General features: G+C 45.5%; 1 protein-coding gene across 1 annotated transcript in view; it reads right to left on the bottom strand.

Annotated features, from left to right (window-relative positions):
• Nucleotides 1-14,184, bottom strand: part of CCDC60 (coiled-coil domain containing 60) — a 141,948-nt gene extending 127,764 nt beyond the window's left edge. The window contains exon 1 of the mRNA XM_019649058.1: nucleotides 13,663-14,184. Within this exon, the coding sequence (XP_019504603.1) occupies nucleotides 13,663-13,752 (90 nt within the window). The 5' untranslated portion in view covers nucleotides 13,753-14,184. The remainder of the gene's footprint in view (nucleotides 1-13,662) is intronic.
• Nucleotides 14,185-22,771: the final 8,587 nt, after the last annotated feature.

Genomic DNA, 22,771 nt, shown 5'->3' with positions numbered 1-22,771 from the left:
GGAGGGGAGGGGAGAGGAGGGGAGGGGAGGGGAGAAGAGAGGAGAGGAGAGGAGAGGTCTTTAACGTGCAGCTTCCGAACCTTCAGTGAAATAAAAACTGCTTTCTGGGGAGTGACAGGTTTTAATTTTCCCTGAATCAGGGCTGGCAGCTTAGGAGGTGTCTGACCACTGACCAACATGCCTACCCCTTCGTTAAGGCCCCTACTGAGGATTAAATTCAGGTCCTTTAGGTGCCGGAAGTGGCTGTCTGTCTTTATAGGCGGACAAGGGACAACGGGGTTTGGCTTCAAGTTAGCTTGCCGTAGAACCATGTCCTAATATCAAAAAGGAAGAAAGGGGACACTTCTGTGAGGAACCATGAGATGGCTGATTTGACGTGACTTCCGTGGACAGTGTGACACCCTCTCCCAGAATGCTCCTGTAACCTCGGACGAGCTCAGAAGCCTTGGACAATGAGCAGGGTGCTGGCTCTAGGAACATGGTCTGGAACTGAACTTGAGACTTGAGAATGAGGCCAGGTCTCCATCCCAGCTGATCTTAGCAGCCCTGACGATCGTGCTGCAAAGTGGAGTCTTTGCGGCCAGACCGGCCTGGTTTCGAGTCTCAGCTTCTTCATCATACAAGTCGCTTCTTGTCTCTGAGCCTCAGTTTTCTCACCTGTAAAACGGAGGTGATCACACCTTCCCCACAGGGTTGTCCTAAGGCCTCAAGACATTGTTTGTAAATCACCTGGCACAGGTGAACCCTCAGTAAACGGCAGGGTAAACAAGACACACAGACAGGTGAGACAGTGTAGACTGAGGAACCAAGATGCCATCGGCATCAAACTCCAAATAGAAGTGAGAAAGGCCACTTTGAAGGACTCTTCAGGTAGCGCTCGGAGAATGGGTGACTCGATTCTTCTCCACTTTGAGAATATAAAAAAAAAAGAAAGTAGAAAGGGAGAGAGGGATTTGTGACGTCAGTTCTTCAACAGTAGCTGCTGGGTTGCTTCGAATCCTGACTCCAAAGGGAGGAGGATTCACTTTGAACCTGAATGAGGGAGAAACCTCCTTCCTGGGACTGACTGCTCAAAAGCTTAACATGTGACCCGCTGCAGCAAGGGGACTGGGGGAGGGCTGGGCTCTGACACCCTCCTGGAGAATCCAGAGGACAGAGCCCAGCTGGGGAGTGCTTCCGGGGTGGGGCCGAAAGATGGAGCATAGCTGGTGCTGGCTGAGGAAGTGGAGCTTGTCCTCAGTGGTGTGTCAAGGGTGCGTGGAACCTGGGGACAAGCTGTGACATCCAAGGCAGGAATATCAGCCTGGGCTTCTGCTCGCAAGGGCTCCCACCAGAGGTCTGGGAGACCCCAGTGTTGGGAGTCCGGGGAGTGGCGGGCATGGGCTACTAGTAAACCGGGATCTGAGGGGTGTGCACAGCTGATACACAACGTGCAGAGCTGGAATAGAGCGGAAGGCTCTAGAAGGGAACTTGCAAAGAGCAACTGAAGGGCCTACAGGAGAAAGAGCCCGCTTTAGACATCTGGTCCTGGGAGAATAGAGACATCTTAGGACAGCACCAGTAAGAACCTTCATGTGGCCCTATTTTCCTTTCCAGCCAACACAGTTAGAGAGTTGAGGGGAAGGGCACATGCCCCACGCTTACCTCCCTGGTGTCAGGTGGCCTGCATGAAGCCACCCTTAAGAGGCAGGCGAAGGGAACACACTCTTCTCCTTGAGGGAAGGTTAAAGTGCTGCTTAATATATTAATATCTGGAATCAATGCTTTTAATTTCTGACTTTTAATCACGACTGCGTCTTGTGACTTAAAGAGGCTGGAAGGCTGGCTGCCACCCAGGGAGAAGCACCGGATACCTCACTTCTCAACAGCGGCCAGAGGAAAGCTTCCTCCACTGAAAATACCAGGGGTGCCCAAAAAATGTACACACGTGGACACTTTGGTCAGCGTTGCTCAAGCAGTAGTTCGCCATCATCAGAAGTGTCTGGACGCTGATGGGAACCACTTTGAGCACCTCTTGTCATTGCAGAAGTCAAATGTGACTGGTATTCATCTTTTGGTACCGGTATATATTGAGTAGTACAATGTTAGTACAGTTTTCCTTTCTTAAAATGTGTCTACATTTTTTTGGCACCCTCTGTATTTGAAGGGAGCAGTGAGAGGCAAAAATAAATTCATATTTTGATTGGCTCCCAGACTTCATTCAATGAACAGGTTACTTTTGTAATTACTGACATCACAAAAGATAGGATTGAGGCTTCGTGAGGTTTTTGGCGGTGGGCTGGAGTAGATTGAGAGTCCTGTGGAATGTTTGTCACTTTCTGAATGCAGGGCTTGTGGGGGGGGGGGATGGCGTGTCCTCAAACACCCCTGGGACTTTGACCTTGGTGACTGAGGACAAGCCAGAAATGAGTCCGTTATGGGATGCAGTCAGCAGTTTCTCTATCCCCTCAACGCGTCTCAAAGTAGGTGGTTTTCCTTCTTTATGCTCTTCTTTTGAGAGTGGGGACATGTTTTCTGTCAATCCACCCACCCCCAGAAAAAAAAAAATCAGGCTTGCTTTGTTAAGTAATACATAATGGTTAAAAACGAGGACTTTGCAGTCTGACCCGACTTGGAATGGAATGCCAGATGGTCCACTAACTAGCCCTGGACTCTGGTCAAGTTAGTGAACCTCTCTTAGCCTCAGTTTGCTCACCTGCAGAATGGGGTTAATAATATCTATCTCTTAACATTGTAGAGTGAATGGAATTGGATAATTCATATAAGGACTTAGCATGGCCCACGGCGCATACTACGTACTCAACCAATAATACCAGTTATTTCTATGATCACCATCAGGGGCCATTTATATGTGTGTGTGTGTGTGTGTGTGTGTGTGTATATATATATAAAATGTATTCTTTAGTTCATTTTAAAATGTTGAGCTTTTTTTTCCTTAACTTCCTGGAGGATACAAAAGCATCCTTCGTTTCACTGTTCCTAGGACAACTTTGAGAGAATGACAATTCATGAGGAGATAGGTTTTTTTCCTTAATACGATACCTTCTTTTATTAGTAAAAGACTAAGGTTGTCATGACACACAACAGAACATGGTGGGGGGTGGGGGGTGGGGAGGAGGCTTGGGAGATGTACATAAAACACCAAAAGGTGAAATAACATTTATCATAAACCCATCTCAGTTATTACTCTGGATCCAGTCTTTGTAGATATGATCTTGAATCGTCCCAAGATTCAATTACAGGTGAGAAAAAGCAGCATCAGAAAAGCGAAGCAGATAGGCCACAGAGCAGGAGGCAGCGGCAGGGCCCTGCAAAGCTCCCTGGGCTCGGGTGCCACATCCAGTGCCTGACGCGAGTCTGTCTGGTCAGCCAAGGAAACTTAAGAACTGGCTTTTATGGACACGGTTTAAATCTCAAGCCCTGGAGCTGCAGGAAAAGGGGTATTTCCTGGTTTGGGGCAGAGAGGGGCAAGGTGAGGAGGCTATCTAGGGTTACAGAGCCATCCAGGCTGCGAACGGAGCTCTCGTGGGCCTAGCAGCATACTCCCCCACCCCCGTCGTTTTCCCCTTCCCCTCTGCAGACACCAGATTCACATCCTGTCAAATTCTTCTCTCCCTGTCAATAAGCATTGCTTCCTGAGTTTTGAAAGGGCCTCTATTAAAAGGTCTAAAAATACCAGAGAAGCAGTTTGATTTGGAGGATAAGACCCACTAATAAGCAATTGCAACATAGGCGACAGTCACATGCTAATTGCCCGTCGGGCATTTTCTTCCAGGGCTCTTAGAGACGCAACATTTTAGTCATGTTGCCGTTTTGGCTGCCTTTTCCTGAATGCATAAAAAATGATCAGTGTGAGCATTACCATCTCTGGAAATGTCAGTATTTAAACGCTATAATCTTGATATTTGGGAGCCAACAGCTTCCCTCCCTAAGCGGAAAGAGGAAAAGGTAAGATTTAATGAGCACTTACTATGTGCCAGGGGCTTTTCTTGGCCTACTCTCAACGATCCTCCCAACAATCCCAGGAAATGGGAACTCGTTATTTCCCTATGGGCGATGAGGAAACTGAGGCACGGAGAGTCACTTGCCCAAGGTTACACACATAGCAGGTATTGGGATGGTATCCATGTTATCGGAGTGCCCAGGATGTGTTGGGGATATACCTGAGAATAAAACATGTGTGGCCCTTGTCCAGATGCAGTTAACTGAGGGATGTGTTGTTGCCTCGCTCAGTATGGAGAGTTGTTCTTGGTCCTGAGAATAAAGACCAGAGAACATTGAACGTCTGCCTAGTTCTGGGCACTGTGCTAGGCTCTGGGGCTAGGCTCATGAGCAAGGCATTGTCCTCTCCCTCAAGAAGCTCCAAGCCTAGTGGTGGGATCGGGCAAATACACAGGCAATTATGATGCAGGGTATTTTTATTTTTTTATTTTTTGGTAGAAAATAAAAAATGTAGTGGGTCAGAGCTTAGACTCAGACTGAATCCATTTCACTAGATATCTACCCAAATTATTCAACCCAATTAAGCTGTTTACAATAATTACCATCTCACCCACACACAGCCCAGCAACTCAGTCCTCATTAGCTGGATCTGTCTTTCTCTCCATTTTATCCAGCAGGTTTCAGCAGGGTATTGACCCAGGATCAAACTATGCCTTTCTTAGAAACGTGGTTTTAATTAGAAAAGGCTTATAAATCTTCATTGAAATAAGCGTAATTTAGAAAGATGAGTCTAAGCCACACACAGCGCCCCACCCCCACCCCCTCCTTAGCTGCGTTTCTCATCCAGCAAAGCTCACTAGCAAATTTAACAGAGAGCTCAAGAAAATCCCAGTGTCCTTGGCTGTGGTCACGGACAGAGTCACGTTCTTGTTTGCATTGCCTGCAGATCAAATTGACACTTTCCTTTTATTCTGCCGGAGACTTTTGAATCTACTCGTTAAAAATCACACCAACAGATGCCCCTGTTAGTGAGATATTCGTCTACCACCCCTCTTACTGCAGTCAGCCAGGCTGCTCTTAAGACCACAGTCTCTCTCTAGTCAAGTCAGTTCTGGATTCACATTCTAACTCCATCACCTACTTATCTGGGTGTCTCTGAATGAGGCACTAACCCTCTCCAAGACTCAAGTTTCCTCCTCTCAACAAATAGGGATAATGATAGTAGCTGCCCCACAGAACCGAGGAGTTGATTTCAATAATGTACGTAAGGTACCTGGTGCATAATAGATGCGCCGTAAGCGGTAGCCATTGTTTGCTCTTTAAGAGTCACAGGGCAAGGAGGGAGTCCAAAACTTGCCAGGTTAGGTTCCCTGGTTCTGCACGTGAAGATGAAGAAACCAGAGAGGTTGAGTGACGTGTCCGAAGTCACACAGCTATAATAGGTAGTGAGAGAGCTGGTGTTAGGCTGGCGAGGGCCGTGCCTGCCCCACCACTGTTCAGAGCTCTGGAAACATCTTGCCATGGAAAAGGATCGCCAGAAGTAGAGAGAACATTCTAGGAGCAAGAAGAGGAAGGGCATGGCGTATTCGAAAACCAGTTTGGCTTCTGCATAGACCAAGTAATAAGAGTTGGGGACCAGATTATGCGCAGCCTTTTACACCTCGGTAAAGACATTAATCTTCGTTAGAGGGCAGTGGAGGGCCATTGAATTGTTTTCTCCAGGGAAATGACAATATCATACTTGCATTGAAAGAGAATGGGTTGGAAGAAGGTCACATTGAAGGTAAAGAGGGCAGTTCAGGGGCGGGTGGAATAGTCCAGGATAGAGATGAAGGTGCCCTAACCAGGTAGTGACCTTGGGAAAGGAGGCAGTGTCTGTAGAACAGCGCCCCCCAGGCAGCTGATTGGACATCAGGGGAGATGGAGGAGAGGTCAAGGTGGAGCTCAGTTTCTGCCTGAACATTTGGGGACACGATTGCATCATTTATTTAGATGGGGACCATCTGATAAGCATTCAACTGGGGATAGGTACTCAGGACTTAAGAAATCCTCCACTGCTGTGGTTCTCAACCAGGGGTGATTTTGCCCCCCCCCCCCCAGAGAACACTTGGCGATATCTGGACAGATTTTTAGTTGTCACAGCTGGAGAGTGCTCCTGGCATCGAATGGATAGAGGCCAGGGACATTACTTGACATCCTGCAATGCACAGGACAACCTATCGGCCCCAGATGTCAGAGGAGTACCAAGGCGCCTGCTCTGCCGACGTTCAAAGCCTTGAAAGAAGTAACACATTAGACCTTTCCGGTTACCAAAAGCTTTAGTGGGAATTCATGGAGCAAAGTCCTCCCGAATTTGACAACCCCAAGGTATAGGAAAACCTGGGCAACACTGTGTGTGGCGAGAAAGAGCATTAGAAGACTGATCCACCGGAGCTCCGTGGGGGAGCATTTGTCAGATGGTGTACCAAAAGAGAACTTGTTTCTTGGGGGAGAATGGTGATACACCCCCATCCCCGATGTGTTAGAAGATAAGTTCTAGCTTTGGTTCAGCGTTTCATTGGTATGAGATGAGTCTACATCCAGCCAACACTGAAGATTCAGAGTAAACAGATTCAGTGCACATTTCTTCCCATGGTAGAACTTGTTTCTATCTCCAAGCTCCTATGTATTTTTTGCTTTTCTTTTCTTTTCTTTTTTTTTTGTGGTATTTCTTATTTACTATCTCGATTCGTGGTTATTTATGAATGTTCTCCTCCAACGGAATTGTGGGTTCCTTGAGAGAAGACGCCAGGTCCGATTCATTTTAGTGCACCCCAAATGTGTCGTGCTAGATATTAAATATAGACCTCAGAGGTGACCCTGACTGTGTATCAGGCTACAGAGGGGCGTTATTCTCTGTCATTTTGCCACTGAGAGACAACCCACCTGGACCTGTTGAAGCCCTCGACATCTCTGACTCCATCGCAGAAACCATCCCAACTGCATAATCTTTCTGCTTTGTCAAATCCAGAAACCCCAAGGCACTCCCAGGCTTGCAAACCGCTCGCTAGACATGGCTAATTTTCAAGTTATTAAGTAAAACTACCGATTGCATAAATTCCAATGTAGGCAGAAATACATTAGCTCAAAATTGAGCCCCGTAAGAAATGTCCTCAGCAGAGTTAGAAAACAGGAATTTAGAAGGGAAAATGCCACCGTCTCCTGATAGAAGCTATCCCATTACCGGCCATGATGATTTTGAATTTAGCTGTCAGAAAGATCGCCGAGAAAAATATGTTGGTTTATTCAGTCCAAGAAGGGTTTAATTGGCTTCTGTCAGATTGTATATAAGTGCTACTTGCCACCAAACCCCCACATGGATTCGGCAGCTTTTGAATTGAACAGCTGACGGCTGAGTCTTTGGAGGCTGTGGATATGCTGAAATGGGGTCAAGAGTAGGCCTCTTACCACACTTATGCAAATGCTTGTCTAACCAGAGTGTCTTCAAAGACAGCCCCCCCTCCCCCAACGGTAGAAACAGATGGGTGGGGGGGTTACAGGAATAAAATGGCGCACATCCCGCTGTCTCAGCTCTATCTTCAGGTTATTCCCTATAAATATATATATTTTTCAAGAGTTTCCAGAAGGGCATCCTATGTGATTGTCTTTTTTCCCTCCTGTATCCCCAACACCTACAATCATGGTGTGGCACATTCTTGGGGCTCAATAAATATTAGTTGAATGAATGAATGTTCCCATTGGGAGCCTCCACTCTTCGCTCGGCGCCCACAGCCCTCCGATGGATACTATGCTGTTTTTTTCTTAAAGTACCACTATGGATAAAGTGCCCTTGAGACTCCTATGCAGTTGTTGAATAGGGGGAAGGAATTTCTCTCTTATTTAGGTTTCTCTCTGTCGATGTATTGCTTGGGAGTGCCACTGTCTGAGTTCTTGTGAAGTCATTTGTGCCAGTCGCTGCTGTTTAGTTGGTCCAATTCTCATCTCTAGTACCTTCACTTCTCCCCCTTGCCTGTGCTTCTCATACTCATGTTAGATATATACTTCCCCAGCCATTCTTGTAGTTAGAAAAGTCAGGTGACACTATTCTGGCAAATAAGACACAAGAGGAAATAACGCTGGGAAGGTTCTACATTGGCCTCATAGAAAGGGCAAATGTAGCACTTACTCCCTACTTTCTGTTGGAATGTGATTGTGATGCCTGGAGCTGAGGCAGCCATTCTGTGATCGTGAGGGACAAGGACCTGTCATTCCTGACATTAGTGAGCTCCTGAACCAATGCCAGTAGGCATCCCCCTTGAGTCTTTTTATATGACAAAGTCATTTTATTTATGTCACTGCTTTTCAGTTTTTCTCTTACTTGCCAAAAAACAATCCTTAGTGATACACAGGGTGGTCCTGTCTTCTCACTTCCCTCTGGTTCTCCACAAGATTCCAACATGAGTCATGGGACTGGGCTGAGAATTAAACCCAAGAGATTCAAGTCATGCTCAGGGGCACCCCGTTTTTCTATCACTAAGGTTTTTAATTGGGTTGAGCATTTCTGCCACCAGGATGAACCCCCTCCTGCACGGCGCCTCATCCTTCGTGGAAATAAATTCTCACACCAGTGCTAAATAAACATCCCTGGACCGGCTTCTCCCCTTTGACCCTTAAACTGGGATGTTGCCTTGCGAATGATGGACCCCATTCTGTGACATTACAGTTAATACTCAGTTTCCTCCAGACTTCATATCTGGGCCAACCATGTGTTCAAAATGGCGGTGGTGGCACTCATGTCGTCAGAGAAGAGAGTGGAGCATGAGTGATAAAAATAACCACTGTCATCACTTACTGCTAACTGTGTACCAAGTATTGTGCTCAGTATTCCACGTGCGTTATTTTATTTCATCCTTCCCAGCCATCTATGAAGTCGGCCCTATTCCTATTCAACCCATTTCACAGAACCTCAGATTACAGCATATCAGAAAGGAGATTTGCACTCACCTTTGTCTGACTTCAAAGGCAGAGCCCTTACTGAGTCACTAAGCTTACCTCACCATCAGGTAGACTCTGATGTGTTTCTTCTACCTTGGTCCTCCCCCACCCTCACCTCCCCCTGTGCAGCAGCTGCCAGTTTGCAGTTGCTTTCTATCCTTCCTAAAGACAGTGCCTATTGCTCTTCCTGTGTCGGGAGGTAAAGAACATATGCTTTGCCTGCATCCTGATTTATCACGGTGGGGAGCCAGTGGGCCTGCAATTAGACACAGCAAGATTCTCCTAGGCAAGCATCACCAGTGCAAAGCATTAGGGCATAAAGAAAAAAGCAAAACAAAACTAAATGACAACCTGAATTCTGCAGTTGTCTCCTGCCGTAAAGATGGAGTCAAAAGGACCCCTTGGAGAGAGAGAAGGACTCACTGATAACCTTCCTGGCCTAAGTCATGAGTGATATAAAAATGAAGGCTGCTGCAGGCTGGGATTCAGAATTACATTTCATGGGGCCGTTAGATCTTTTACTATTATTGCTATTTTTTTAGGGTAATCGTTGATTCAGGGCAGGGGTCGTGGTTTTGGTGGTTAGAGGCCAGAAAAATCACCCAGCGTCCAGCCCACTTTGAACAAAGAGCAATGACTCACAGGTACCTCTTCAGGCCACAATTTCTCATATGTGGACAAGGAGGAAAATCATTTCATGGTCACGGTGAAAACATATTGTGCAGGGAGTCAAAGTTTCTCTTGGGGAAAATCTTTCTCAAATATGTTGGTTCCCCTTTTCTGATTCCAGGCAGCTCGGCAGCGTGTACAGTGGGCTGGACCTCTGAGACTTTCTCTGAGCATCTCCATTCTCACCACAGGGCTAGGGACCAGAGATGCTCAGGCCAAGGTCATGTCCATACCTGGAATTCTGCTTAATTTGTCCCCTCCTCCCTGAACCTGCCAACTCATATCTCAGCAGAGAACCAGACCGTGGGGGCTCTTTCTACCCATGTGCAAAAGGGGTTAATAGCAACCTGTCTCATAGGGTCCATAAAAGCATTAAACAAAATGTCATCATGGCTAGCATTTCATAGAATTTCCTCTGTGCCAGGCTCTGTTATAAAAGCTTCACCCATATCAACTCATCAAATCCCCACAACAGCCCTATGAGAGAGGAGTATTTTTAGCTGTATTTCATCTGTTCTGAGATGCGCATTTTCTTTCCACATTTTAACAGCTCCGAAACTGGGGCACATCTTATCACTGAAACAGGTTATAGTGTAATCAGTAGAGTTTTCTTTCTTAGCGGCACAAGGAAATGGTGATGCATCTTGAAACGAAAGATGTCTTAGATCAGAGAAAATACGGTGTGCCTGTTTCACAGATGAGGAAACTGAGGCAGGGAGAGGCACTGAATTCCTCAAGGCCACACAATCTAGTCAAGTGGCAGAGTTGGGGTTTGAACCCATGTAGTTGGCTAAGAATCAGCTCTTTTAATCACTAAGCTAGGGAGGGTATGAGCAAAGCACCCAGCATCATCCCTGGCTGTCTTAGGATCTGCACAAATTAGGGATGCACCTTTCTGTCTGATTTTTCAATGACAGCGAGATAAAAAGTTTAGGCACCGAGAGACGGAGGTTGTGTAAAGAATTCCACACCTTTATAGTTTTTGCCAAATTCCATTTCTGCATTTCTATTCTGGAATATGGAGGGGGTGTTCTCTCTCTCTCTCTCTCTCTTTTTTTTTTTTTTTTTACTTTTCCAAGGAAGAAAATGTGGGTCCATGGTACATCTATACATGTCCTGCTCCCTCCCTTCCCCATGGCTAATCCCATTAGCAAAGGGAGAAGGAATTCCTTAACAGATTAGGGAACTCAGAGCCCCACAGAAGGTTTGCTCAAGAGAAGACATTCAAGCAGAGGATTTACATATATTATTCATATTCCTTCCATTGAAAAAAAATTACAGGAAGACGTTGTACAAGGCAGGGTGTCACTGTAACATTAGTTATGATATTGCAGCCCCCATCTCTGTGAGAAGGGAAGTAGCTCGTTTCATTGGGCTTCAGGACCGCTTTGGGGGCTTTTCCCAAGTGTCATTCATGACTCTAGTGCATGGTGGACTCAGCTGTAAGTGGCATCACCACGCAGCCCCGTGTGGCCTCACCTTCATCCTCTAAGGAGTCAGATCATTGCCCCCAACAATTCTCAATGGACAGTTACCTGCCTGCCTGGAATTTGTTACTCTTTTTATATGTGTCCCCCCCCCCCAAATAAACATAACAACTATCCGAAGCCAGTGACTGTGCCCACACCTTCTGTGTATCCCCCTGGTGCATGCTAACCACTGTCACTGCTTGGTTTGCATGGTGAGGCAGAGAGCTTGAATGCTGGAGCCAGACAGATCTGAGTTCAAATCCCTACCCTGTTCCTTGCTGGCTGGGTGTCCTTGGGTATGGGACCCCTCCTCACTGAACCTCAGCGTTGCCATCTGTCTCATGAGGAGGTAACAGTTCACACCTTGAAGTACTGTAGAAGGTTCTGGAATATCACACGTAAAGACTTTTGCTCAGAACCTAGCATGTGGTAAACACTCAATATATGCCAACTGTCGCCATTGTTATCCCCACCACTGCAATCCTTGTTGGTTTGATTTACACCAGAAGTCGATCGTAATCTTTATATAGTTTCTTGTGGCTTATCCCTTTTGAGTTAGCCTGGTTTAGGTTAATCAGTGCTTTATGGTAGCTCAGAAAGTTGAAATGCTAAAGGCACGATCCTTCAGATGGAAACCAGGGACACCCTGAGGGTATTTCTAGAAAGTGGGGCAGGGGCAGCAGGATGCAAATGAGTCCTTTGTGTCTGACATCTGAGTTTATCCAACAGTTCTCTGGATGTATTCTCCCCTTCTGACCTCCCTGAGTCCCACCAACCCTTGTCCCAAGAAAGAGATTTCATTCCAACCTCTGTATCTTCCTCTACTTTCTTCACCTCTCTATCGCAAGATGGAAAACTATTACATTTACTTGGGTACTTGGCTTCTTTGCTCCTCAAATCTCAATCTCTCTCTCTCTCTCTCTCTCTCTCTCTCTCTCTCTCACACACACACACACACACACACACACACACACGCACACACACACACAGGAGTCTGAGTTTGCTGTCCTCCTCTTAGTTCCCATAACACCCACTGATACTTCCCCAGCATAGCATTAATCACCCTGCATTATAATTATCTTGTCTTATCTCTTTCATTCCCCACCCCAAACATGCACACTATAGATTGTGAAATTTTAAAAGGCAAGTCTCATCTGTTACAAGAGCGTGTGTTGAGCACAAAACAAAGGTTCAAGAAATGTTTGCTAAATCAATCAAATCACAGTAGAACCAAAATCTAGGGAGTGCTTGCTGTGTGCCAGGAGCTGTTCTAGGAGCTACGGGCATTATCATTTAATGCTCACAGCAGAGCCACGAGGAGGCACTAGGATAGCCCCATTTTACCGACGGCAACACTGAGCAGAGAAGTTCTGCTGTCTTGCCCAAGGTCACAGGGAGGCCAAGCAGCAGGTCCAGGGTTCAAACCCAGGCTCTTTGGGGCCATTGCCCCTGCGTTCACACTCACCTCTGCTTTTGAAACAGTCACCTTGCTCCTCATTCTTTCCCATGTTCTTACCCCCTCACCCCCACCCCACTGCTATGCCCAGAGGTTCAGTCCCAGAGGGGGCTGCTCTGGAATGTAACCCATTTCTGTGTAGCATTTTGAGATGAAAGGAGACACGTGGCAGCTGCACCTTGCACAGTTAGCTCACTAAGAGGGCTGAGCAATGAGGGTGCATAAAGATGTGTTTGTTAACCCTTCGAAAATAGAAGCCCTGGAACACTTCGGGCTCCCACGTAAGCACGGCTGAGTTTTAATCTCCCTTTTGTGCACCAACTTCCCCCCAGGTCCTCATGCCTGGGGGCAGGACTCTAGGTGGACCCGGTGGACCCTTTGACCCTCTCTCCCCCTGTTCACCTACTCTGGCCAATCACAGGTGATACAGGGGTTTGTGGCTATGACAACACAGACGCACTTAACAAAGACATAACTGGCCTACCCAGTTACAGTCATTTAAAAACAGAAACACTTGACTGCAGTCATTAAATACATAGTGATGATTCTTCTTTGTCTTTCAAATCAACAGCAGTATTTCATGTCACACATACACATTATCAAGTGTGCGCATCATGCTAAGCTATTTCCATATCTCACTTCACTTAGTCCTCACGCTCTCTCTTCCTAGTTGATGTTCCTGTCCTCATTTCGCAGACACGAGGAAATAAAGGCTCAGGGATGCTAAGCAACTTGTCTAATGTCAGTCACCAGTGAGGAACAACGTCAGGCTTCCAACCCCAAAGTTTAGCGCTGCAGTCTCCCCGTAAAATGGAGGATGTGCACGTACCTCGAAACCAGCGGATCTCTGAAAATCATTTCTGCAACGGCAAGCCTACAATTCATCTTCATTTTTTTCTGATGTTCTACAGTGTCACTGCCGATTTATCCCATCATTTTGGAATTACTGGCTAATAGGATGGCCCCGTTCTGGCTGCTGATTTCAGTCTTTACGAGAAACCAACCATTGATAGCAATAGGGATGTGTCTCAATAATTTAATTACGCCCTGACTACTCTCTTCCCCCTTCCCTTGTTGGTCTGGAGGCTAATTCCTATTTCGCTTGGTCATGAAACCATGATTGGTTCCGGCAGAGAGAGGAGGGAGACTTACCTGTGAATGAAGTTCTGAAGCAAAAAAGGGCCAGAGGGCCCCCGAGGTCGGGGAACTCTGTGTCTTCTTGGTGGCTGCTACCTTGGTCATCTTGGAAATCCTTCAGGCTTAGCCTGTGCCCCCAAGGGGAGAGATTTTCCAGAATCTTCTATCTCAGCCACCGCTCAGGTGTGAGGTGCTCCAGCAATTTCTCCCTTATTCCCAAGTGCCAGTTACACAGACTCCAAACTGTTTCTGACCCAGCAGTAATGGAAAGCAAGTCATCTGGGTCCAACCAACAGGATGAGGAAGTCCAGACAGGGTGGATAAGGGAAGCCTGGAATTATTCACTTTTTAGAAAGTTACAAACTTTTACGAACTTTCCCTCTCTTTGAAAAGGGATATCTGCCTCTCCCATAAACAAAAATAAAATATGAACTAAAAAAATAAAACTCCACTGATGAAGCCTGAGGGGGGCCCATGGAGGGGCCCCCAGATGCCCATTTTAAGGCAGTCCCAACAAGCAGCTCAGGGTTCCCACTGCAAGAGAGAAAGCGGCTGTAAACTGCGAGGCTGGGCCAACTCGGTTGCCTGGCAACGAGACGCTGTAGCGCACTTCCTCATTGGCTGGGCTTGATGGCGGGGTTTGTGAACTCTCGCAGGCTCTTGGGATGATGGACGGAGCAGGCTCCTGGCCAGGGAGCCACATTCTCCAAATTCTGGTTCCTACTCTCAGGTCAGAGGCCCTCATCCCTTTCCCTCTGTCTAACAAGACACAAGTGACTCCTGATTTTCACTGTGCTCTGTCCTGCCACTAACCGCTAGTGAGGTCTTGTGTCTTGGGTTGGGTAGCCCAGTGTGTGCCTTTAGCCCCGCAATTATCTTAACCCGAGATGTCTATTTCTTTTTTCATCTGACAAACTCCTACTCATCCTTCAAAGACCCCCTAACACACACACACACACACACACACACGCACGCACGCACGCACGCACATGCACACACACACATATGTATACAGAGGGTGCCAACAAAATGTATACACATTTTAAGAAAGGAAAAAAACTATTAAAATCGTAATAATGTATACCGGTAAGAAAAGACAAATTCGAGTAACGTTTGACTTCAGCAATTACAAGAGGTGCTCGAAGTGGTTACCGTCAGCATCCAGACACTTCTGATGATGGCGAACTACTGCTTGAGCAACGTTAACCAAAGTGTCCACTTATATACATTTTTTTTATGGCATCCCCGGTATATATGTGATGAGTGCTTGGAATGTGCTAGACACTGCTCTGTTTTACATATATTAACTCAATCCTCACAAAACGTCTTCAAGGAAGATATTTTATGACTCTGTTTTACAGACTCGGAAACTGAAGCACAGAGAGATTGAATGACACACTTAGGGCCACACAGAAAGTGCCTGAGCTGGGATTCAAAGCTAGACCCATTTGATTTTTAAATCCCAAGCTCTTAACCACTTAGCTGCATGACTCAGGATAAGGTGCCCAACTGTGCTGAACCTTGGCTTCCATATCTTTAAAATGAGGAAAACAACTTTACCCCGGGATGAAAACAGATAATGGATGTAAAGCCTGAGCATACAAGGAGTCCTGGTTAAGTGGCAACTATCATTTTTTCCTGGCACCCCAATCCCCAAGAAGAATTAGTCATTTTTATAGTGCACTGTTCATTTTACAGCAGATATTCATATGAACTAATATTTATTGATCCCTTGCTCTGTGCCAGGAGCTCTCCTAAGCACTTTGCATGTATTCATTTATTTAATTCTTCCAATAACGCAGTGGGGTAGGTTGCCAGCTTGCGGAAGATTTATTGCACAGGCTCTGATTTGCATGCTGTATCTTTGGCATTATTTCACACGGGATCAACCCAACACATGTTTTATCTCTAAACCTTGAACTGCCGAGGATTGTGATGTCATCATGGCCACACAATGACCCTCGCCTTCTCTTTAGAAGGCGTCTGAGGTAAGATGACCCTGCACAGCATACAGAATGTCTAGCCACACAGCCCCAGTTGCTGACGCTTGGAAGTCATTCTTTTCTTGCCATTGTCTGAAGACTGAGTCTGACCTCCCCTTTCCCAGCAAGTTCTGGTTCTCTGGCCTCCTTAGCAAACAGCAACATTAGCCATCAGCCAGCGCTTTCAGAGGATGCAGAGAAACTACATCGTGCTCAGAAGATGGGGCTGGGGATGAGAGAGGATAAGAAAACAGGACAGAATGGGAAATGGCTGTCCCTGAGCAGAACTCCGGGCTGTTTTCACATGGCTGTGAGGGACAGTCTTGGCGAAGGACTCAACAACTAGCTCTGTATGAGCCCGCAGAATAGGAAGAGGGTTTGGGCTCGATAGGAGGAAATCCACGGCACAGCATTGTTTGCAAAGGCATGAGCTCTGGAGTCAGACTGACTCGGCCACTGAGCAGCCTCCATGATACTCTCATAGGATGATGAAGAAAGCCAAATGGATAATTCATGGGAAGCACAATGCGTCGCAAAACGGTAGTGCTCCGCAAATGTTAACGCGCATTTCTTCTGTTATTAATACCCACCTGTCCGAGTCATGTGAGAACTGGAAGTATTATAGAAAGGGCTCTGGAATGGAAAAGACCTGTGTTCAAATCCTGGCTCTGCTGCTTACTGGTAATGAGCTCTTGGTTGAATCGCTTCACCTCTCCGAGCCTCAATTTCACCGTGTATATAAAGTGATGGTTACGTCCACTTTATAGAGTTGGAAGAATTAAGAGAAATGATGAGTGTATGGAGCCTGGTGCCCAATAAGGCTTGCTGTGTCCCCTTTCTGCTCATGAAGGGGTATGGAAATAGGGAGAGAATGAGCTCCCCAGCACTGAAGGGGTTCAACCAAATACGGTCACATTCTGAGGTGCTGGGGGTGAAGACGTCAACATACGAATTTTGAGGAGACACAAATCAACCCAGAAACACTGAGCAACCTCAAGCTAATAGCACACACCATGTTGGATCGATGTTGCTATGTTTCCCTCAAAAACTTAAAATATCCCTATCTTCTGTGAATTTTCTGTGGCATCATGGGGTACCTCAGTGCATACTTTGGGAACCACTGGGCTATAGGAATGTTTTCTGTCTTTGATCTGAGCAGCCTGGATATGCAAGAAGTTAAAACCCACAAGACGAGATGTCAAGTAATGACGAACAGGAGTTTGTGGATAGATTTCTCACCTCCACAGCCCCCAGACAGGACATGCTCTGAGCTAGGGACAACTCCCTGCCTGCTCACCAATGACCCAGCATTGGCTTCCTCTCTTTTCCTGTTTCGCTTCCCCACTCCCCTTCCGGCTCTGCCTGGTTTCCCAAATAAACCACTTACATCCAAACCCTTGTTCCCACATCTGCTTCTGGGGACCCCAACCTAGGCCAGCGTTGACTGGTATAACCAGGGAGGTCAGACCTGAGTCAGGCCCTGACGTTTCTTCTCCCCTCACCTTCCATGGTCTAGCTACCTTCTTCGATCACTTTGCCCCATAGTCATCATCTTACCGTTGCTCTCACAAATATCTCAAAGAGTTTCTTGATATTCTCCATGTTCCTTAAACACTGAAAGGCCAACATGTTTTCAGAGAGGCAAACACATCCCCGAACAGCGAAATATTTGACAACTAAGATATGGAGTGATTCTTTAATTCTGAATTCCTGGTTGATGTAGGCAAACTATAAATGGAAAGATGTGAAGTGACAGGCGTTCTCTCCTCCCAATTTGCCAAAAAAAGAAATGCATCTATCTGAAGGCATTTGGAGTAGAAGACAAATTTTGGTATGTGTCAGATACGAGCTGGGGTAGCTGAGGTGAAATCTGAAAATCTGCTAAACACTCGAATTTCAGTCATTAATACATATGTTTGGCATTAACAACCAGTTGGAAAACTCCTCATTGTTTGAGTATCTTTAGAATACTTTTCTGTGTTGCATCTAACACCCAAAGAATTCCTTCTGGGTATTTTTACTGAAATGTCATTGCTGGGTTTACAAATTATGGGGCCTGGGGCAAGAATAAAACTCGGGGCTCCCCTGACACTTAGTTGCTGGCAGCCTGTTGATGAATTGCTGCCCGGCTGAAATAACACTCGATAATGGATATTTGGACCAGATCTATGGATTCCTGTGCTTCATCAGATTAAAGAAGAATCACTGCTTGGTACCGTCCCCCTGAGGCCCCATATCTCATTCCTATCCCATCCTCCAAACCCCACCCCAAGAAGGGGAGGTGAATTTGTATCTTTGTAAACAAAGAGAAGAAAATATAATATCAACCTCCCTCTCCTCTTTCTCTCTTTACGTTGGCGCACCAGGCCCCATAGCGGATGAGTGGGGCCTCCAGGGTTATTCTTCATGAATTTCCTCACTGGAAATCGAGGATGTGGCTGTAGCTCTCTCCATGGGTAATGCTCTCCATGTGTACGTGCTTCACCTCACAGCATGCTGGGCTGCAGGCCAGATCGGAGTCAAGGAATCATTAACCCCATTTTGCAAAAGGTGGAAAGCGAAGCCCTTGGAGTTTAGGACTGTGGTAGTGGTGGAGGTTGCCTGGGAGCCCAGGTTTTGTGATTCCAAAGTCAGCAATTTATTTCAGCACTCTGTCACACTGTCTTGGTAGTCTTTCACTTAAAGGTATGAGTGTGTGTGTGTGTGTGTGTGTGTGTGTGTGTGTGTGCGCACGCGCGTTCGCCCACAGGTGCACATGTGTTCAGTTCAGTAGAATGACCTGGGGTCATCTATCTCTGCAAACTCGGCCAAGACAATTGGGACTTCCAAGCCACCCAGAAGACTTTAACTTCTCTAGCCTTTGCCGGGAGCCTTTGTGTTAACATCCATCTAGGACATCTCAAACCCGCATCTCAGGTAGGAAAATACTTTCCTGCCAGGTTTTCCCTGCCATGGATTTCCAAGTAGCTCACCATTTCTTGTTCAGTACACACTCCAGCCGGTTTCCTCCCTGTGTGGGTAGAATTGTGTCGCTCCTAAAATATATGCTCAGGTCCTAAACCCCGCAGCCTGTGAATGCAATCTTATTTGGGAGAGGAGCCTTTGCAGATATAATCAAGTTCGATGTAGTCAAACTGCATTAGGGTGGGCCCTGAGCCCATGCCTTCTGTCCTTCTAATAGCAAAATTTGGAAATAGAGACAGAAGACGCACAAGGAGAGTGCCATGTGACAACAAAGGCAGGGATTGGGGTGAGGCATCTATTGTACATACTAAGAAACGCCGAGGATTGCCAGCAATAGCCAGAAGCTGAGACAGGCAAAGAAACATCCTCCGCTAGAGCCTTTAAAGAGAGCAGGTCCTGTCAGTGCTGTGATTTTGAACTTCTAGCTCCAGGATGGTAAGGGAATACATTTCTGTTGCTTTAACCCCCCAGCTGGTGACCGTTTGTTACAGTAGCCCCGGGAAACAAATACACCACCCCGTCTTGCTCCAGCTTCATGTCCTTCTCCACCCCCACTAGGATAATAGAAGACTGCCACACAGCTCTGCAGAGTCAGCGACTTAAATATGAGGCATCAGTGAATAGTCAATTAAATAAAAATAAAGTCCCCAGGTGAATCTAACACACAGGTAGGGGTAGGAACCCCTGCCACGCATCCTGTTTGTAAGCTGCTTTTTTGCGTAACAAAATATAAACATCCTCCCATGTCTAGAGATGCATTTTTCAACATGGCTTTTAAATGAGTGCTCGCTAAAATGGAGTTCTAATTTCATGGCTGTCCAACAGTTTGTTCAGCTAGCTCCTTAGTATTGAACAGGAACCGATCTGTTCTCATCCTGGATCTATAATCGGGTAGCTTCATTTGGGTAGGATGACATTTTGTTGGTTGCAGAGAACTGAGATCCACTTTAGCTGATCATCCACCCTTTGTAGTGGGGGCCTAGTGCCAGGACGCATAGCTAAGACCTCATGTAGTGGATGTTTGCTGCTTTTTTCTGTCCAGAATCCACGCTTCCATTGAGAAACAAGTCCTACTCTACTCAGATCATGGGATTTTTGTGGGGGTCACAGGAATAAGCTTATCACCACACCTGGCCAACAGAGAACCCCATTTCCCCCTGGCCACAGTGAGCGGACCAGCGATAAGGATGTCAACCAAATTGGGCCAATCAGAATCATTTCAAGGAAAAGGGACTTCCTTTCAGGTCATGGGGCTAGAGGGACGTGAATTGGGCTCTGTCCTGGGACATTCTTTGTGCCACAGGAAAAGCCTTTCTCTATGAGAAGAAAATGAGGCCAACTCAGAGAGAAGCAGATTGAAGAGAGAGATTGAATTCTGATGAAATATGTCTGTGTGCCTGGATGTAGGTAGGCTTGAGGCTAGCACCATCCAAAAAATCCTGTTTATGTGAGTCCATGAAAAACATTGTGTTGTGGCTGTGGTTGGTGTTACTGTCTTCGTAAAGTTGATTTGAGCTGAGATTTTGTCACCTGCATTGGAAAGAGTTGACTATTTTTACTCCATTTTATCTGAAGGGTTATTTCCTGTAGTCTCCCAAAATTCTACTTGGAATTTAAACACATACTCCCACACAAGAGGAGGAGGCCATCTTGACTGCAGGATCATGTGAGCTGGATTTGGGAGTGAGTTCAACTGACAGGCAGTGTAGAATAGGGGGGTGGAGGGGGTGTGGAGTGGGGAGGAAACCTAGGATTTAAGCTAAACGGAACTGAATTTAAATTCTGATTTTTAATCTTGTATGTTAGCTGTGTGATGCTGGGCAAGTTTCTTAACTTATATAAGCTTTAGTTTTCCCATGATGAAGAATAAAACTCAAAGCACCAAACTTATAGAGCCAGCAGGGCATTAAATGACATAATTATCTATCTTTTTGTCTATATATCTCTTATCATCTACATATATTAGAAAAACCATGTTAACACATATGCTAGGTGAGAAACATAACATAGAATACATACAAAATACATTTTAGCTATCATTATTAGCTCCCAAGTTCTTTGTCCTCCTGAAAGCCCCTTCCCTCCCTCCCTTCTTTCTTGGGGTTGGAATCCACGGATGGGCTGGCTGGATGCTGTGATGGTAAATGGAAATTGGACCATCCTTTGCAAAGACTAAAAGCCAGCTATAAATCAACTCAACTCCTGACTACATTAAGGTGGTCTTTCCTCCTCTAACTGCCAGAAATCAAAAGTATTCCTCTCTGAAGGGTGATAATATTATTCAGAGCCTCAAAATATCTGTATACCTATTGTTTCATAAACATTGACTGGCAATTAATTTAAAAATTACCCATAGCTAGGAGACAAGTTTAGATAACAAAAGATTAAGAGAAACAAGGAACAATAGAAGCAAGCCAAAGGTTACCCAGATATAAAAGTTATCAGATACTAACTTTAAAATAACTGGGACTTACGTGTTCAAGAAAATAGATATTGCTATGTCATTAAGTTCACTAATCTTTCTCTCTTCAGTATTCATTAATCCCATCCAGCGTATTTTTCGTCTCAGACATTGTAGGTTTTATCTCTAGAGATTCAATTTGGGTTGATTTTTTAGATTTCATGCCCCTACTTAACGCTCGAATCGTCCCCTTAGTTACTCAATATTTGTTTCGATGTCCTTGTCTATTAATAACTGTCATATCTGAGTCATTTTCAATTGATTGATTGTCATATGATTATGGGTCCTATTTTCCTACGTTTTTGTATGCCCGATGATTTTTTATTTGGATGCTAGACATTGTGAATTTTGCCTTGTTGGGTGCTGGGCATTTTTTTACTCCTATCAATGTTCGTGAAATTTGTTCTGGCACATCGTTGAGTTTGATCCTTTCAAGACTTGCTTAAGGCTCGTTAGATTTAATCTAGGGCTAACCTTGCCCTTATACTTTGGAAACTTCTTCTGAGTATCCGAGTTGATGCTCCCGTATATTGTGAGCTTTTCCCATCTAGCTAGTAGGAGCAGGCACTATTCCTGGCCCTGTGTGAGTGCAGGATATGCTCCCTCTAGTCCTTTTGGATGGCTCTTTCATAGCCTCAGTTAGTTTCCACACATGCAAGCACTGGTCAGCACTCAGCTGGAGACTCAAGGGGAACCCTCTGCAGATCTCCTGGGTCCTTTTTCTTTGCAGCTCTCTCCTCTTCAGTCCTCTTCCCTGTGAATTCTAGACAGCTTGGCCTTCCTGAACTCCCAACTTCATCTCCTCCATGCAGTGACTGCCGTTTTCTTTCCCCATGCTGCAGCCTGGAAACTCTCACCTTCAGTAAACTGAGGCAATCTCAGGACTCACCTCGTTTGTTTTGTTAACCGTTTCTCAGAGATTACTGTCCTTCGTTGCTTTATATCTAATGTTTCAAAAACTCTTGTTTCATGTATATTTTCTGATTCTTGTTGAGTGTTTTCAGGCAGAAGGGTGCATTCAATTCCTGTTACTTCACTTGTATAGACTATATACAAGTCTATAACTGTATAGTGAAATAGCTAAAGTTAAGTACTCTATAAATAGGCATAACATCATATGAGACCAAGAAGAAAAGAGAATGGAGATTATCTTGGAGAAGAGGGAGGAATGATAACTGGGAGGGGGACCTGGGAGGTTCTATGCTGTTGATAATATTCTACCTCTCGATCCTGGTAGGTGATTCTATGAACATGCGCACTTTGTGAACATGAAATGCTGTGCATTAATGATTTGTGTACTTTTCTCTGTGTATGTTATACATCAATAAGTTGATTTAAAAATGCATCACAACTACAAAAATAAAACACATTTTCAACATTTGTTATTGAGGGCAGATCTTAAGATTCACACCAGGATCCAGTATGTGATGGACTTTGAAGTCAGACCCAGGTTCAAATCCTGTGTCTGTATTTACTGCATATGTAACCTTGAGTCTTATCATCACCCCCTATAAACTCTTCTCAAAAATGTATGCAATGGCCATACTTATCCTGCAGGGTGGATGTGAGGACCAAATGAGATATTTTATACAAAAATCTGCCAGGCACATAGTAGGTTGTAAATAAGTCTGAGTTGCAACTCAAATGATCGATTAATAGGGAATTGGTAGAATAAATTATGTTACATTTTCAGTGGCTACTGAAAGAATGAGGTAAT

Source organism: Hipposideros armiger, unplaced genomic scaffold (genome assembly GCF_001890085.2).
Source record: "Hipposideros armiger isolate ML-2016 unplaced genomic scaffold, ASM189008v1 scaffold_129, whole genome shotgun sequence".
Classification (NCBI taxonomy): domain Eukaryota; kingdom Metazoa; phylum Chordata; class Mammalia; order Chiroptera; family Hipposideridae; genus Hipposideros; species Hipposideros armiger.
Note: the sequence above shows the minus strand (reverse complement) of the source record. Positions and strands in the feature narration are given on the sequence as shown.